Here is a 19458-nt window from a genome sequence, read left to right on the forward strand (position 1 = left end):
GGCCTTGGGAATTCTGCTCTCTAAGGAGAACCACTGATAATTTGTAAACTGTCTTGTATGACTTTATTCCCCCACAAACACACCCCCCCACATATGTCTTCGTAGTTCAATTACTTTCCTAGAACAGATTCCCATCAGTGGAATTGCTGGGTCAGAGTAAGCACTGACTGTCTTCCAGAAAGATTGTGGCTATTTACTTCATCAACTAATATGAGACTGCCTATTTTCTCATTCCATAGGAGATTACCAATTATTTTAATGTTTTCCAATCTGAGAGGTTTAAAAAAGCTTTATTTGTGTTTCTATAATTACTAGCAGAATCAAGGATTTTCCATAAACATATTGGCCACTTGTATTTTTACTTTGGTGGTCTCCTGTTCTCCTTTTGTGTCTTTGCTCTCATGTATATTGCAAATAATCTTTCTGACATTTATCTTTCAATTCATCAGCTGAATTTTTTGATTCAATTATTTTGCATTTTATGTAATAAAGTATTTTTGTAGGGGCGCCTGGGTGGCTCAGTTGGTTGAGCATCTGATTTCTTAATTTGGGCTCAGGTCATGATCCCAGGGTTGTTGGATCAAGCCTGCATTGGGCTCCGTGCTGAGCATGGAGCCTACTTGAGACACTCTCCCTCTCTCTCTCCCTCTCCCTTTGCCCTTCTCCCATGCTCAGGTTCTCTCTTTCTCTGTATGTAAACTAAAAATTTTTTTAATTGTTTATAGCTTCTGACTTTGATGTCATGTTAAGAAATGCCTTTCCCACTCAAAGATTACAAAACATAAAACTTATTTTTATCTATTTACCTTTCAAACTTTATTGCTTTTTTATTATTTAAAAAATTTTTTAATGTTTATTTTTGAGAGAGAGAGAGACAGAGAATGAGTGGGGGAGGGGCAGAGAGAGATGGAGACACAGAATCTGAAGCAGGCTCCAGGCTCTAACCTGTCAACATAGAGCCTGACATGGGGCTCGAACTCATGAACTACAAGACCATGACCTGGCCCAATTGAGCCACCCAGGCACCCTTATTGCTTTATTTTTGACATTAAAACATTTAATGCATCTAGAATTTAGTTTTGGGCAATTGATTTTATAAGATTATTAGCCATTTAATTCAATAGCAATTATTGGATAATCTTTAATTTCCCTGTGGATTTGAGAAAGTGCTTTTTGATATCATAAATTCCTGTATATACATAGAACTATTTCTGGACTCTGCTCTCTGTAGTAAGTTGTCGTACCATGTTGTTTTGATTCATGTAGCTTTGTAGATTATTTGAGTTCCGATGGGGCACACTCTCCCTCATTACTTTATCTTAATCTACTTATCATAAACAATTTTAGGCTTAAACATGTTTACTTCAATTTGAACTTTAGAATCAATTTGTACATTTAAAACAAATTGCACCGCACTTCTGATTGGAATTGCATTAAAAGTATATTTGAATTTTTTAGGAGTATCCAGGAGGCTCAGTCAGTTAAGTGTCTTGATTTTGGCTCAAGTCATGATTTCATGGTGGTGAGGTACAGTCCCTCTTCCTAGAGCCTGCTTAATATTCTCTCCATCTCCCTTTCCCCCTCCCCTGATCATTCTCGCTCTCTCTTTCTCTGTGTGTGTGTGTCTCTCTCTCAAAAAAAAAAAAAACTTGAATTTTTTTTAGATAATTTAACATTTTAAAGCTTCATTTTCTATTGTCATGGTTTTGGCATTTGTGAGTTCACCAAACTTAACTCTTACCAAAACTGATGTCTCAGGTTAGACCTCACTTTCTCCAGGAAATCTTTTTTTTAAATATTTATTTATTTTGGGAAGAGTGCATGTGAGGGAGGGGCAGAGAGGTGGGGACAGAGGATCTAAAGTGGGCTCTGCACTGAAAAGCTGACAGCAGTGAACCCAGTGTGGGACTCCAACTCAGGAACCGTGAGATCTTGACCTGAGCTGAAGTTGGATGCTCAACTGACTGAGCCACCCAGATGCCCCTCCAGGAAACCTTTTAAAATCTCCCTTAAAATCCCCCCATAGCACCCTGTTTTTATCCTCAGCATTGCACTTATCTTGTTATACCACAAAGGCTTCTTGATTTCATTATTTCCCACGGGATTCCAAGCTCCTTGATAGAAAGAATAATATACTATTTATCACTGCTTTCCCAATAACAAGTACAGAGCCTGACTCATAGCTAGTTATTTAACAAATATTTGTATTTCCTTTGCAGTCTGTGTTTAGAAACTATGACCATGACCATGATGGGTACATCTCCCAGGAGGACTTTGAAAGTATAGCTGCCAATTTTCCCTTTTTGGATTCCTTCTGTGTCCTGGACAAAGATCAGTAAGTTGTAATTTTGTTATATTTTAATACTACCATCCTGAAACAGAAAATTAGTGTCAGAGGAGAACAGGAATGCCTTTATTTGTAATTTTTTAAAGTTTATGTATTTATTTATTTTGAGAGAGAGAGAATGAGGAGGGCACGGGGACAAAGGGAAGGAAGAGAGAGAGAATCCCAAGCAGGCTCCACACTATCAGCACAGAGCCTGATGTGGGGCTTAAACTCACAAACCGTGAGATCATGACCTGAACTGAAATGGAGAGTCAGAAGCTTGACCGATTGAGCCACTCACATACCCCAAGGATACCTTTAATTTACATCTTGACAGCTTCAATCTTAATGTGTTGATAAGCCACGTCTAATGTTTCACTGAGTTTTTTTCTTGGTGTTCACAAATCTGCCTGATTGGATGTCATCATAGGGCAGGCTACACCACCAGTGTTGAACCCAAGTGCCCATTTGCAAATGAGCCCAACTCTCCATTCCCCATATTACTTCTACTTAGCTATTTCATCAATCCCAAAACCTCCATCAAGAAAAAATGGAGGAGAAATACAATTACACCGAGGCTGGTAGAGTCCTCAGCATCAGTGGACCTGAGGGCAATACTAAAACTCACCAAGCAAGTAAAATTATTTTGAATTACTTACAGTCTTCAGAAGAGCAGTGATGTCTGCCGATAGCCAAGACGTGTCCTTCTTTGTTTTTCCCTTGCTAACTCAAAGGTTGTTTTGATAAACGAAGTAAAATATATATTTCTCTTAAGCTTTAAATGACTCCTGGAAAAGCAGATGACTATAGAAGCTAATATCCAGCTCATTGGAAAATAATGTATGAAATATATATTGCAGAGAAACACTGGCATTAGTAATTTGATTGCTTCGTTTTTAATTGTGTGAGATTAGTTCTTAGTTTAAAAATCTAGAATGAGATGCTAGATTTTATACTGGTGAAATGTCCAAATTATATCACTTTAAAATCCTTTATTATTTTTGTTGGTGTGTGAAGTTTTTTTTTTAAATTAAATCTGTAGGTAATTCAGTACACTAAGGCTTTCCTTGGTACTTTATCATAAATATCTTAAAAATATAATTCATCTTCCTTGGAATTCTAGAACAAAGAATACTTTAAAAACAAATTAAATAATTAGAAACATAAACTTATTTTACAGAATGAAATTTAAGTTACCTGCTGACTGCCCACTTCCCTTAGTTTGTTTCTGTCAGTGACATGTCATACTCTTCATTTTTTTTCCAGCTGATTCTTTAGATGGACGTTACACTATGCCAGCAAAGATATAAAAACACTTCTTTTTCTAAAAATGAAGGTTTAAAATATTCATAGCTTACATGATTTTTTCTTTAGATACATTGATTTTGTGAGGCTAATAGACCATCCAAGGAAGAGATTGTAGCAAGCTGTAGATGTGGTACCAAGATTCAGGAGAATAGTTTTGGAGGCATAGATTGCTAGGTCTGCAGCCCAGGCTTGTGAGCTGGAGTCCTGGGTGTGGGAGCAGATTCAAAGTTTAGAAGAACGTGAGCTTAGGGCCTGAGGAATGTAGCTTCAGGGACTCTTCTCCCTACGAGCAGCTGAAAGAAAGAAGTAGGTCCTGCAAGAGAGCCAGAGCAGGAGAAATATGGGAGGCAGGAGAGAAACTGTGGCCATGTGGAATCACAGGGTCACATGGAAGAGAGAGTGTCAAAAAAGGAAAAAAAGCCTGCCCCCTATCATGTGCAGCCAGGAGGTCAACAATATCAAGGAGTGGAAAAAAAGCCACTGAGGATATCCTTGTGACAGTTTCAACAGGGTGTCAGAAGCTTGGTTAAATGGAGTGAAGAGTAATTGAAGGAAATGAGGAAAAAATGGAAAAAAAACTCTAATGAACTTTCTTTTTTTTGAAAATTTTGGGAGTAAGAAAGGGAAGAGAGGAAAGACAGGAGCTGGAGTTGGAAGCGAGGTTGAGAAAAGACGGTTTCCAAGGAGGAAGTCACAAGTGTATTTGTACACAGAGGAAGGAGTGGGTGTCTTGGGAGGCTGGAGAGTGGGGGATGGAAGCATGACTTCCTCAGAGACAGGAGGACCTAAGGGAGGAGATGAGATACAAAGGAATTCTGAATTGGCACAGAAGGGTGTGGTCTCCAGTACATGCTGGTGTGGAGAGAAGGCAGCATGAAGATCACCTGTATCAGGTGGATCTGATCTTGGTAAACAAGAAGTCTGATTATGTGTGGGTGGGTACAACTGGCTGTGAAGAAGATCTGGAAGAATTGCTCTAGCAAATGGTCTGTAAACCAGTAAGACATGAACGAAAGATTACCACTGGCAGTGGCCTGGATGACAGCAGGCTGAATGAATTTGAGAATGGTGGGCCCAGTTATTACAGTTTTCTGCCTTTCTCCAGCAGGTTGCTTCTTGCACACCCTATTGCTAGGTTAGGGCAAGAAAAGAGATATCCTCCTTTGGTAATGAAGGAGACTTTCTGTGGTATGGAGACTATCAGACAAACACACACACACACATACACACATCTTACTATGAAAGCCTTTGGCACTGAATGCTCTTTCAAGGTCCTCTCCTTTCAAATAGAACAGTGAAGTAAACACTCCCCACCTGCTTTTGGCCACAAAGATTTGGGAGGTTGGGTAATTAAAATGTGTCAGCCACTTGGCAACATGGTCTTCAAGATCGCTCCCTTTTTTTATTTTCTTTACAGGGATGGCCTAATTAGTAAAGATGAAATGATGGCTTACTTTCTGCGAGCTAAGTCCCAATTACACTGTAAAATGGGACCAGGATTTGTCCATAACTTTCAGGAGATGACCTATCTCAAGCCAACCTTCTGCGAACACTGTGCAGGATTTGTAAGTCTATTTTCCATTATTTCTCTTGTGTGTAGTTATTTGTATAGCATCCCGAGGACATAGGAAAATAATACACCAACAGAGTCCATTGTGTGCTTTAGATGAGAAGTAAAAAAATGATGGCTCCCTGAAATTAAAAATTAAGTTAAAAACAAAAGCAAGATCTGCAGGTTTCACTGTGTTCTTTCTAGGATTGTGGGGCTGGTGACAGGCAAGGAGGCTTGTTAACTCAAGAGAGTGGTTTGTCTCTTAATCCCTGCCAGGGAAAAGTTCTGCCCAATGAGCCTTGACATTCATCACTAATACTCATAGCAGGTGCAATTAAGGGGAGTATTTATCTTAGCCAGTTCCTCCTAGTTCTTGTTTCATGTGGTATCAGTCACTAGACATCCATCATGGCATGGCTCAATAATTCATAACTCAAAAAGGAAAAAAAAATCTTTCTGGAGAGAAGATGGTTGTAATAATAAATAGCATTTACTTGGCATTTGACAGTAATGAAGTACCTCCATAGACATTAGTGTAATTGATCTTCATAACCAGCTCATGACATGGACAATTCTCCCCACTTGCCTATCAAGACAGAGAGGTACAGAGAGGATACGTTAAGTTTCCCAGGATCACACAGCCAATAATTACCAGAGCCAGGACTCAAACACGGGAGTTCTGACTCTGAATCCTGGCCTCTGCCTATACTACTGCACAGAGGAAGATGGTTCACTTCTTTCCCTCATATTTGATAATCCTTTGGCATCTAAAGGCAGCTTTGGTCTTGATATTGAACCAAGACTCATGGGCCCTGAAAGTCTAGTTGATACCCAAGATGTAAAAGATGAAAATGTGATCCTCTAGGAGAGGGTGGCCCAACATCCAACATGACTATTACTCCTTAGTCCAGATCCCAGTGCTCAGTTATGTTAGCTTCATTCAGCCATCATGTTCTGCTGATTCCATAGTCTCTCCAGATCTTAAAGCAGCCTGAGGTCTGAAATCAGAAGACTGGGAAATCTTCCTATAAACCCATTGACATGAGGTCACTGTCTCCTGTCCTTGGCTGGCACCTGACCCAGAGCCTCTTCCTGCCTTGTGTCATGCCTAGTTATTAAAGAAGTGTTAGCAAGTGATGCCCTGACTTGCCCTCCTGGTAGGACTAATGCTTCACTTTGTCTTTTCCAGCAGTTCTTGCCGCTATGCTAATAATGTGCCATATCTGGATATTAGAATGCTTCTTCTTAAATCTTATCCTTTCTTGTCCTAGATCAGTGGCTTTTGCTCACACACAAAACTCCCAGGAGCAGTGGCTTCCTGTCTTTCCCTAATGTGACACAATCTTCTTTCTCTACTTATTAGCAACAAGACCTTGCCAAGTGACTTCACCTCTTGCTAGCCTAGTCTATATATACATAATGTTACATGAGGTAATACATATAAAAAACTTAAAACTGTGCCTCTCATCCAGGAAAAGTTCCATAAATGGTAGCTGTCATGATTATTATTGTTATCACCATCACCAAAGGCTCAGGAAGGAAATAATTTCTTATCACTACAAAGTCTCCTGAGGTGGGACCTTGCAAATGATTTACATTTTCTGGATCATCCCACTCACCTTTTATAGAAGAGAAGCAAACTAGATTATCTTCAAGATCCCTGTAGCCCTGACATGATGTGATGGTGCTGACCCCACTTCCGTTTTCTGTATGGACTGCTCCGCAGGGATTCCTCTTCCAATCATCCCAGGCCCCTGACGCCTTCCTCCAGTTAGTTGTCTTAATAACCCTTCCTGTCTCAGAACACACTTGAATCTTAATAATATATTCCAAAGGACCCAATAACTTTTAGGACTCAAAGGAATCACTTTCCACTGGTAGAATTTCCTTCTCAGATAGAGGGTAAGGATCAGTCTTTCTGATGCCCTGAGTCAATGTACCTTGGCAGCTATTTATTCTTCTCATAGGTGACATGCCCACACTCAGGGCAGTGTTCCCCTATAATACATTAGTAAGTGATGCCCCCATCAGCCCCTGTCAGCCACTAGCCCTCTTTCTTTCAAAATCATTTTATTAAATAGATATCAGTCACCTAACCTAACCACTAAAAGGTGAAAAATGGAGTTTTTCCAGCTTGAGTGAAACCCGCTGAGTTTATCAATACTGATGTTTCTGTGTTCCTGGGCCCCACATGCAATGTCATGGGAGGCACGGAAAGAATGTGGTGTATCAGGGAGGCGAACACACCACCATCAGGATGATCCCCTGAATTACTTGGGTGAATGCTCCCTCCTTAAACTGGAGGCCCTCACACATGTCTTCTGAGACAGTTACCACTTCCTACTTCCTACTGGATTGGCAGAATCTGAGCATTTTTCTGCATCTCCCACAGAAGATGGCACAGACCTGGCACAGACCAAAAACACTTAGGGGGCAGAGAACGAATACATGAACAAATCTTTCCCTTTTCTGTATTCTTTCAAGGTACCAATGCTAGTCGGAAAGAACCTTGTACAGTGCAAATGCTTTAGTGGAATATGCGCTGTGCAGGTTGTTTAATTTCCCGTGGGGCATACCACGAGCAGCTAGCATGATTGAAAAGAAGGCAGAGGGAGCTGGGGGCTTCCAAACGCAGTGACAGTCTCCCCGTGGAATTCTGCTGAGAGTGCATTATACCAAAGTCCAATCATTGTACCCACATCAGTTTCCTAGCCCAGCTCCCGTTTGGCTTTCAGAAAGAAAAGGGAAGCAGAACTGTTATCACCCCAGCCCCAAGCTGGAGTGAGCTAGGAGACCGTTCTTCTATCTGACAGGAAGGGTGTCAGGATGGGCTACATCCTGTTTGTGCTCCACCAAACATCACGGTCTCCCAGGACTTCCTTCTCTCCAGCCTTGCTTTTTTGTTGTTGTTGTTTGTTGTTTTTTGTTTTTTTCAGATTTTAATTCAGAGTCCCTGACATTCTTTTGTCCTTTGTTACAGCTCTGGGGCATAATCAAGCAAGGATACAAATGCAAAGGTAAATAAATGTAATGTTAAAATTTTTAAGTGTGACATTTGGGGCAGGAATCAAATTTGTCTCTTGAAACCACAGAAACTCTTGCCATCATGGAGAACTTGGGTCTTTGGGCCACTGGCAACTGAATAGTTAATGTGTGTGTGTGGTGGTGGTGGGGGTGTTTACAAACAGAGGGCAGAGGGCAGAGGAGCAAGTGTAACGATAACAGACATACTGTTTTATNGGAATCCCTGGAGTTTTGGAGATCCCAGACGGAATTTTATGGTTTGTGGCAAGAATAAGCAAACCACCATTATCTACCTGCCCACCTCTGGTCCTATCTCCAAGATGTCTTGGGAATCACCAGCACACAGTTAAGGCCAGACTTCAGAAGAGGGCTGTTACTAAAATACCATATAAAGGAACTGCGTGCTTCATGGGAATAAAGCGCACACTCATTCCTGTAATACGGATGCCTTTCTTTCTACTATCACATAGAAGCTGTTCCTTTCTCACAGATGCTGATGAGAAAAGAGAAGCCTTAAAAAAATTATATTTGTCACTTTCAACGAATTTGTTCATATAGTGCCCCATTCAATAGAAATTTATAGGCAAATAAATATATACTTGATAAATGTAATATGCATGCATATTTAATAGACACTTGGGAATGTGTTGCTATTTGTACATAGATGATCATTACGCATTATTTGTGTTTAAGAAATTTCTGGATAGTTCATGCAGACTATTTGTACTGATGGTTTTAAGACTCTGATAATGCTCTTGAAAGATATAACTACGAAAGGAAACATCTTAATAATGAAATGGCTTTAGAGTAATACTATTCCTTTGTGATGCCTTTTTTCCCTGTAGCTATCTTTCAGGATTTGGCCCTTATTTTGCATGAGCAGAGAGCATTCCTGAGCCCCAATGGGAGCCAGTTTCAAAAAACTTCCCTTTAGTTCTTGGTACCAGTTGTCTTAGTATAACTTGGATTTCTACTTACAAGCAGCAAGAAACTGCAATATTTTATGGCCCAGACATAGTTTTATTCTGGTTTCTGCCTCTCATCCCCTAAAAAGACACACACACACACACACACACACACACACACACTAAATTTTATGAAGATGAAAATCAAACCCTTGGATCCTCTTTGTGAATATGGTATTTTCTCTCTCTCTTTTTTTTTAAATTTTAACATTTCTATTTTATTTTTGAGAGAGACAGAGACAGAGCGCAAGTGGGGAAGGGGCAGAGAGAGAGGAAGACACAGAATCCGAAGCAGGCTCCAGGCTCTGAGATGTCAGCACAGAGCTTGATGCGAGGCTCGAACTCATGGTGAGATCATGACCTGACCTGAAGTCTCATGGATGGTGAGGTCATGACCTGACCTGAAGTCTTAACTGATTGAGTCACCCAAGCATCCCTGGTGTTTTCTCTTAAAGGCACATAGAGTGAAAAGATTAATAGAAATAGACTGAACATGTCATTATAATTTGGTCTTTCCATGATGTCATTAAAAGAGCATTTGAAATAAGACCCTTTGGGGGAAAAGTGAGTATTGGAAAGAATTAGAAAGGTTTCCTTTGATAGTAAGAGAGAAATATACTCTTTACAATGATTGGATCTATTCAATGATTCTAAGGGAAATGTAGGGTCCTCTGTAGGAAATAATTGTGTTGTTTTCTTCCAAAGCAGCCCCAAATTTCTGCCCCAAGTAACAATTAATATTCTACTTTCGTTTTGTTTTTTAAATATATTTTTAATGTTTAATATGGGCCTNCGGGAACAGAGGATCCCAAGCAAGCTCCATGCTGTCAATGCAAAGCCCAATGCAGGGCTTGATCTCAGGTACCATGAGATCATGACCTGAGGCAAAATCAAAAGTCAGGCACTTAACTGACTGAGCCATCCAGGCACCCCTTTTCTACTTTCTTAACTAAAGCATTCTAATGGGAGATTTCACAGAGTCTGCTGCCATTTCAAAGCCATAGTCAAATCTGGAAAATGTTATTGGGCATAAGCCCGCCTTGTTTTCTGTTTCTGTGCAAAGAGGAGGAAATAAGATGCATCTGGGCAGCTCAGTCAGTTAAGTGTCTGACTCTGGATTTGGGCTCAGGTCATGATCTCACTGTTGTGGTTAAGCCCAACATTTGACTCTGTGCTGACAGCATGTAGCCTGCTTGGGATTTTCTCTTTCCCTCTTCTCTCTCTCTCTCTCTCTCTCTCTCTCTCTCTCTCTCAAAATAAGCAAATAAACTTAAAAAATCACTTGTCTTGAAAAGATCTGGAGGAATGAAGAAGAATACAAGGGTGTAGGCTAATACTGAATGGAAGGCCACCTCACTGTAAATGATCAGAGACAGCTGTTGGTCCTGGGAGACACTAGAAGCTGGGGTTTCCTTCCCTCATCCTGGCTCAGGGAGCCTCTTGGTCTGGGAGAACCCCAGTCTCATGGAACTAGCATTTAGTTTTGGGCAAAGGCAACTCCCCAGTCTTGCCCCTGCTTGTTTGCTCCCCAGCCCCTCAAGGAATCATGTAGTGGAAGAAGTCGAGCAAATGTGAGAGGAACATCAGGAAGGCTAGCGAGTCCCACTGGCCCTTTTCTAGCCCCTGGACAGACCCTGTGGGCTGGAGCCGGACTCTGAGTCCATGTGGGAAGGAGCAGAGAGAGGGCACAGCCTAAGGCTCAGGCACCCCCCTGGAAACCCAGTGAGCCAGATGCACATGGTTCACACTAATCGTCTGTGGTATCTTGGGATTTTTCAGACTGTGGAGCCAATTGTCACAAACAGTGCAAAGACCTCCTTGTTCTGGCCTGCAGGAGATTTGCCCGGGTACCCTCCTTGGGCAGTAGTCATGGGTCACTGCCTGGAAGTCCCTCGTTGCCCCCAGGTAATGTCTTCTAGTTTCTTTTCTACCTCAATTTCTTTCTGCTTGCCTTCCCACACCTGGACCTCCTTTGGGTCCTGGATCTGAAACTGGTCAGAGTCATTATAAATGCCAAGGCCAGCTTCAGGGCGAGTGGCATGGCTACAGCCTTGATTCCTGCTTGCTTCTCTCTGCTTTCAGGTCTCACCTCTATGCAACTCACCTGCAGCCGGCTTGGTTCTGCCTCTGGTCTGTCCCTCTAGGGCCTCACCCATTGGATTCCTGTTGTTAGCTATGAAGCAGATGTCAAATAATCACAACAGTCTTTCCCCTTCCAGTGCAGGATGAAGTGTTCGAGTTCCCTGGTGTCGCTGCTGGACACCGAGACCTGGACAGCAGAGCCATCACATTGGTTACAGGCTCTTCTCGCAAGATCTCTGTGAGGCTACAGCGCGCTACCACCAGCCAGGCCACCCAGACTGAGCCTGTATGGTCAGAGGCTGGCTGGGGGGGCTCGGGGGCCCACCCCTTCCCCAAAATGAAATCCAAGTTCCATGACAAAGCAGCAAAGGACAAAGGTTTTGCCAAGTGGGAAAATGAGAAGCCCAGGGTGCAGGCTGGCGTGGGTGTTGTTGATCGGGGCACTGAGTTTGAGCCTGACCAGGATGAAGCAGATGCTGGTGAGACCAGACAGGATGGTGAGGTCAGTGCTGGGTCAAATCACAAATGAAATCCCAAGAGGGAGACTGAAAGGGGCCAAGATGAGCATTATAGTGAGTCCGGGAGGCAGCCTAGTGTTTCTGGGGGCTGAATGGTTGGGCATTAACACATATCACTTTTTGTCTTGCTGTTGGCTACGTAAATGATCATGGGAAAATTATTTCTCCTTTTTGCACCTATTTCATCATGTATCAAATGGAACCAGATGGTGAGCACCTGGGTAGTGCAGTCAGTTAAGCATTTGATTCTTGATCTTGGCTCAAGTCATGATCTCATGGTTTGTGGGTTTGAGCCTCACATCAGACTATGCATTGATGGTGCAGAGCCTGCTTGGGATTCTGTCCTTCCTTCTCTTTCCTTCAACCACCTGTGTGCTCTCTCTCTCTCCAAATAAACAAACAAACAAACTTAAAACAAAATTGAACCAGATGGGTTCTAAAGCTAAGTGAAGTCTACCATTTCTATGTCCGAAAATGACATCCTAGGGACCCATGACTCACTGTGTGTATCCAATAGACTAGTACTCTTTACCAATCAGCTTACTTTTCCAAGGTAAAATCAGGGCCCAAACTTGGGGGAAGGGGACAGTAGAAGCAAAAATGTTGCAGAAAGAGAAGAGTTGGAAAGGTTTGCCCTTGGTAAAGGAAAAAAAAAAAGGCGTTTGACAGCATTATGGAGAAGGGGGTGGTGAGAATCAGAGACATGGCAGACTCAAGGTTCTAGAAGCCAGGCTCTGGCTCCATGCAGAAATCACACTCACATCATCCAAAGCAGATTGGAAAGCATATGGAATTTGTTAGAATAAGCTGAAAATATAAATTGATTCAAGATAGACTTATAAATGTATTAGTCAACAGTCCATAGTGTATTAAGAAAAAAGATTTGGGGAAATTGGTGTCATATTCCTAACCTTTCAAGCCGTGCCATGGAGGGCAGCCATTGCATCTCTACGGAATCATTCTCATAAACAGACTTATTGGGTTAGGCTGGGATCCTATTGGATCAAGCCAGTGTTCTTTACTCTTATGGGTGGTCCACCACATTCCACTCTTGAGGAGACCTAAACACACTGTTTCCATAGTTTCCCCTGAGGAGAAAATCTCTAGTGACCCTTAACCAAAATTCCTCTAGTTCCTTCCTCATTGAAGACAATTAATAAGGAGGCCACGAATTATCTTCAGTCTTATGCAGTTTGTTGTAAGTTCCTGCTGAGTCATTTCTTTTCCTTTCTTTATAACATGAACTTTTAAAAACAGCTCTGTTGAGACCTAATTTATGCACTATAAAACATACTCATTTGAAGTGTATAATTCAATGGATTTTAGTAGTCACAGAGATGTACAACCATCATGGCAATCTAATTAGAGAACATTTATGTCATTCCAAGTGTGCCCATTAGCAGTCACTGCTCATCTTTCCTATCCCATTCCAGCCCTAGGCAACCAACTAATTTACTTTCTATCCCTAGAGGTTTGCAATACCAACTGTATTTTTAACACGTCTTCATTGATCATCTTGGCAAATCCTTAGTCCTCTCCTTGCATTTCTTTGACTGGCCCAGCATAGTTCAAGGTGGGAATATAAAGATGAATAAGAAAAAGTTCCCAATACGAGGAGAGGAAGATATCCTGGGGGCAAGGTCTTAACTTGGGGTCTAAAGAAGGGCCTCAGGGAGTTCACAAAAATGCATTACATTTTATGTGAAATTATATATGGACATATGTTCATTTCTGGGGAAGTGTTCACAGCATTGAGCAGAGTCTCAAGGGGATCTATGACCCTCCCAAAAGTGAGGAATCATTGTGCAAGATTTTTTGGATGAAGCCTGAAATTGTGCTTGTCACCCCACTCTCACCTCAGCCTGTGGAGGCCATTTCCATGAGCACTGTGCTATCATTGAAATCTCAGGAAACATAAGAGCTTCATTGGATAGAGTCATGGGATGCCTACTTAGAACTTTCAAGGTGGTGCTCACCTTGTGGGCCATTTCTGAATTCAGCAGAGTACCTGCTTTTGCTTAATAAATGGTGACACTAGCCATGAGCTCACTTCTATTCACCTAGTACTGTTCGAGGTACTTCAACCTTGCTCGTGGCTTAGGAGGAATTCACAGCCTGTTGGATGTAGGGCAATCAATTACATGAGTAAGATTTCTGGATCTTCAGTCTCTACAAGGAAATAGAGACAAAGATCTAGATTTTTTTTGAATTTAATTTTATTCTTTGCAAATTGAATATTTGTGTTCAGGGTTTGTCTTACCCCCTCAATTTTCTCATGTATAAATCATGGAGGTGGTTCATGGACTACTAGTATTGAATTTCATGTGTGCTAATTAAATAAGACAGTACATTTGTATATAAATGCATATGGTATACAGTCTCCTTCCCATCCAAACCAGTGACAAATGAAAAGACATTTACCCTTGTTTAGGGGAAAAAGCAAAAAGGAAAAAATGTGACAAAATTACACCAGAGTTGAGTATGTAGACAAAGGGGTTTTCATACTTAAGAATTTTTTTCTGCCAAGCAAGGTAATGAATGGGATTCAGAGAAATGATCTGCATATTTATTATTCAGAATCAGATGATGTTTATGAGTTCTAAGAATAAAAATGGCAACTGACAAACAGTTGTGTTTGTAATCTGCATATTTCCTTTGGCGAAGTTCCAGGATTTACCCTCATTTTAAAATACAAGGGTGTGAATATATTTTGCAACCATGGGTATCATTTCACCAATGACCATTGAGCTCCTGGATCGCAGGGACAATATGGCAGGTCATGATTATTCTTTTCGTAGTAAGAATATGTGTGTTTTCTTTACAATGCTTCTTTGTTTTCCATTATCTTCTGCTAAATTAAATCTAATTAACAAATGTTGAAGGGCTAGGAAATGCTAGACTAAACAAAGTTTAATATGTTTATCACTCTTGGGGCGCCTGGGTGGCTCAGTCGGTTAAGCGTCCGACTTCAATTCAGGTCATGATCTCACGGTTCGTGGGTTCGAGCCCCATGTCGGGCTCTGTGCTGACAGCTAGTTCAGAGCCTGGAGCTTGTTTCAGATTCTGTGTCTCCCTCTCTCTCTGACCCTCTCCTACTCGTGCTGTCTCTCTCTCTCAGAAAAAAACATTAAAATATGTTTATCTCTCTATACATCTATCTCTATACATACCTAAATAGATACATATCTTTTGCCCTTACAAGTTTTCTCAGTGCCTTTATGAAAATTTACCTTGTGGATTTCTAAGAGGGAAGCCTCAAGAAGAACCATTTCATAGACCAGTGTTTTGTGAAGTACTCTTTAGGGAGCATTAATGTAAGCATCATTGTTGGAATCTAAGATTTAAGATTTCATGTGCTATGTGGACTATATGATCTTTTAATTCTCTTTAAATCTTGAGAGTACAAAGTACTGATCATTCACGATGTTCCCTCAAATGTAAATGATAAACTGCTTTCTAGGAATATTCTTATTTTGTTAAATGCAACCTAGCCATACACCATGTTCTGATTTGTATTGCAGGATGGCTGACTTCAGGCTGGGGACACCAGAGGCAATAATGTTGGCATTTGGAAGGAGCAAGATGAGAAAATCTGAAGAACACTCCAACTCAGGAAGTTATCTGAAAAGATATCTTGGACTTTTACTGACTGGTGACACCATGCGATCTCCCTGATTAGACTATGGGACAGAGGATTTCCCCCGTGAACTATTTATTTCCTCCTCCCCAGGCTCTAGTTAGGTGTCACAAAGATTGGGTGATGTAGTTGGTAGTTCTCATGTATCTTTCTCTAGAGCCATTTATATATGAGTGAAGTAAAAGCTTTTCTGCATGTACTTGATACTCATTCTCAAAACTCAAACTTTACTTTTTTGTGAGAATATTATTTCAGTATTTTTATAAACTTTTGGTAGGGGAGGAGTCAATTTAGAGGTCTTTTTTTGTGTGTGCTTTTTGGATGGGACCAGGACTTGTTTTCTAGAAGGACACGGAAGCTCTTCAGATCCTGGAAGATGGTGGTTCTTCTAACCCAAGGAGATGTTTACATGTTTCTTACTGTACAGTTGCTATTATGATATGTAACAAGTCATACTTTTATATTCACTTAAGTCTTACCCATTCTGCATAAGGAAGCTATGACATAGCCATGAAAACTCTCATAATATTTATAATTGCCGTGGGGGAAAATTAAGTATACTTGTCTCACCTGACTAGGTTTAGCTATCTTTCCCAAGACTAAGACTGTTAAGGCTGCCAGTAAGAAATATGGATAGTGATTACAAAATCAATTAAAATGGGGGGGGTAAAATCTAGGAGAAAAACAAACCACCAAGCAAACCACTTAGTGAAATAAAAAACAACCAGCAGTCTTTAAAAAGCCAAAATAGTTTTAAGAATTTTATTTGTTACAAAAGAAACATTTTGGTGGTAAAAGAGAACTTTTGTCCTCTTAAGAAATCGCTACCCAAAATTAAATAATCCTAGAAATACAATCATCAGATATCCCTTTGATTAACATTTGGTTTCAGCTTTTCAGGTATCAGTATTTTAAATATCTTCCTTTGACCTAAATAATTAGACGTGGGTCTGTTTTCTACATGATTAGAGGAGAGAGAACTTAGTACAAGGTGTTCAAATGTCGAGGTTGGATTAAGTCAGTGGGCGAGGGAAATGACCTGCTGCCTCGTGGCCAGAGAGAAACTGTACCCACAGAAGTGCCCTCCTCTGCATTGGGAGATGAAGTGTGTATACCACCGAAGACTGAATCTGTTTCTCTTAGGGGCAGTCACTTCAGTAAAGACATGCCCTTCTTCTCTCTTTCCATTAGGTAAAATTGAGGACAGTTCTACTCCTCAAACACTTGACCACCTGCTCCTGTGCTAGATACGCAAAGACAAGCAACACCTGATCTCTGTCCTATGGAGCTGAGAACCTGTAGGCCTTAAGGCAAGATGGTTCCTTAAAGCACAGTTCTAGATTTGGTAGAACTGACTTAATTGTGCCAAACAGACTGAGAAATCCATGTGCAGTAATACTGCAAATTAAATGAAGTTATTAGTTGAGGGAGCGTTGATTAAGCTACATAATAAGAGAACTCACTCACCATTGACAAATCCCCTCGGAAAGCAAGTAGCCATCCCTGTCGGCTCTGTGTATATATACTATCTATTCCTATTCATAAATGCAGTGAAATACATGTTCACAAAATTAAAAACAGAAAATGGCAATTTCAGTACACAAAACATTTCCTGTGTATGTTTTTTTAATTTTAAGAAAATTCGGAAGAAACTTGGATTATTCTTTTTCTTCTCAATTATTTTACTCGTTACTGAGTTTGGGTTATTCTTGAGTAATTCATATATAAGAAGAGTTTTATATTGTCAGCTTTCCTGTGACAAAGATACTAAATGTACCTCAAATTAAAAAAAACAACAAATACAAACAACAAAGAAAATAAAACAAACATATGTGTGTGTGTGTATGTAGACACAGACACACATGCATACACTCACATACACAATACTATTATTACTTTGCTGCAGAGGAAACTGTGTCCACAACGAAGCTACTTTATAATTTTGAATATATTATTTACTCACAACCAATGGTGACTCTGATGTTACAATCTGTCAATTTCCCATAATCGGTAAAATGAGTAAATTAGGCAAACCCTTGGAGAAGCAAAATAAACTATTATGTTTGGTTTCTCCAGACCTTCCTTCTGTAGATTTGATGATCACTATCATCTTTTAGGTGAAAGGCAAAAGTAAAGCCACACTCTTAACAGTGACTCATATCAGGCACCAGGAAAGAATATGTGAGATGCTGCAATTCAGTCTTCCTAGAGGGATGTACAAATCGAATCAATGCTTTTTTTAGGTCTACCTAACCAGAGGGTGGCCCTACTTGGTAGTGAACAGTTTTTGTTGAGTGGCTGCCTCCTGAAGCAATAATGTCCCCACCTGTCCGTGGTAACAGAGTCTTTGCTGTTTAACATCAAAGGCAGGATTCCTGCAGAAGGGAGTACCACACTGTTACTGATGGTAGGAACCTTAGCATTTCTAAAATAAACACACTGATTTTTGACTCAGGAGGTAAATTCGGTCAAATGAGGTAGTATAGTGTGCCTCTGGCATGCAATGTGCAGTCAGATTTAGATCCCGTTTCTGCCAGTTGTAGTCATGAGACCCTGGGCAAGCCTCGTACATCTATCTGAGTCTCAGTTTCCTCCTGTGAAAGGAGAGATTTCCCCACCTTCCTCAACAGACCTCATAGAGCTGTTGTAAATATCAGGTTGAATAGTATATCAGGTTGAACAGTATATGTAAAGACCTTATAAATAATAAGTTAATCTTACTGTGCAGTTAAGCAGGTTTCTTTTCTAAAATTGTCTGCAAGATCCCAGACTATATGTTTTCATGACTATGTACTTTGGAGGCTCTAAACCTAACGTTTAATTAAATTCTGTATCAAAAAAGAATGATTTAAACAGAGAAGTATACATAAACGCATCTTCTTATTCCTGGCATGTGTGTGGAGGGTTAATTCTGGTCTGTTTCCTAACATTGGCTATTCTCTCTCTGTTTGAAAATAGGTAGACAAGATTAAGAAACCAAATGGGTAAAATGTAAGTAAGTTTAGAGGAACATAGGTCAACACATAACTATACTGAAGAATTTAGTGTAATAGAGGCCGACAAGAGGAAAACAATTAACTTTTAAAATAAATAGTATACCATTTATTTGATAACCAGAATATATTTAACAACTACTGGAGGTGGTAATGAGGAAAAACTACTTGGAATTTAAGAGTCCTCAGGAATAGCTTCCCCTAACTTGTTTGCTGGAGTCTAGAGGGTTTTCAGACCTCAAACAAAACTACATATTTTCTTTTTAAAATGTTAATAACCCGTACTGAAATTCACATCTATCCAGAAACTAAGTGACTCGCAGTTTATACAAAATAGCAAAAGGAAAGCATTGCTGGGGGGCATTCCGTAAGGCAGCTGGCCTGAACACTTCAAAAATAAACCGTCAGGGGACCAAGCAGTTCTGGATCAAATGAAACACATTAACCAAATGAAACACAACAACCAAATGTGATGTTGTAAACCTCCATGGGACTTTATCAAAAAATAAATAAAGCAGACGCTTTGCGGGCAACAGTTAGGGAAATTTAAATACAAACCACAGCAGTCCTGTTTATCTGCAGTCCTGTTTATCTGCAGTTCAGGTTTCCACAGTTCCAGTTACCTGCAATTGATACTATTTGAAGCAGGTGATTCTCCTGACCAATTGTCAGAAGGTCATAGGTCAATAGTAGCCTAATATGACCCGTGCATCACAACATTTAACCTCACTAGCTTGCTTCACTCACCTCACTTCTCCTCACGCAGGCTTTTTGTTATCTCACATCATCACAAGAAGACCAAAGGTGAGTACAACACAGTAAGATGTTTTGAGACACAGGGGCGCCTGGGTGGCTCAGTCGGTTAAGCTTCTGACTCCTGATTTTGGCTCAGGTCATGAATTCAGGGTATGTGGTTTTGAGCTCTGCGTGGGCTCCATGCTGATAGTAGAGGCTGCTAGGAATTCTCTCTCTGCCCCTCACCCACTTTCTCTCTGCCTCCCCCTCCCCCTCTCTCTCTGCCTTCCCCCCCTCTGTCTCTAAATAAATATATAA

At 40.6% G+C, this 19458-nt stretch overlaps 1 protein-coding gene across 6 annotated transcripts in view; it reads left to right on the plus strand.

Moving 5' to 3' along the window:
* Window positions 1-18984, plus strand: part of RASGRP3 (RAS guanyl releasing protein 3) — a 104822-nt gene extending 85838 nt beyond the window's left edge. For all 6 annotated transcript variants that reach the window (XM_077772773.1, XM_077772774.1, XM_077772772.1 and 3 more), the window contains exons 13-18: window positions 2220-2335; window positions 5052-5199; window positions 8167-8203; window positions 10955-11080; window positions 11395-11759; window positions 15297-18984. In XM_077772773.1, coding sequence (XP_077628899.1) covers window positions 2220-2335; window positions 5052-5199; window positions 8167-8203; window positions 10955-11080; window positions 11395-11759; window positions 15297-15305 — 801 coding nt within the window. In that variant the 3' untranslated portion in view covers window positions 15306-18984. The remainder of the gene's footprint in view (window positions 1-2219; window positions 2336-5051; window positions 5200-8166; window positions 8204-10954; window positions 11081-11394; window positions 11760-15296) is intronic.
* The last annotated feature ends 474 nt before the right edge of the window (window positions 18985-19458 follow it).

Source organism: Crocuta crocuta, unplaced genomic scaffold, assembly GCF_008692635.1.
Source record: "Crocuta crocuta isolate KB4526 unplaced genomic scaffold, BGI_CrCroc_1.0 scaffold363, whole genome shotgun sequence".
Taxonomy (NCBI): domain Eukaryota; kingdom Metazoa; phylum Chordata; class Mammalia; order Carnivora; family Hyaenidae; genus Crocuta; species Crocuta crocuta.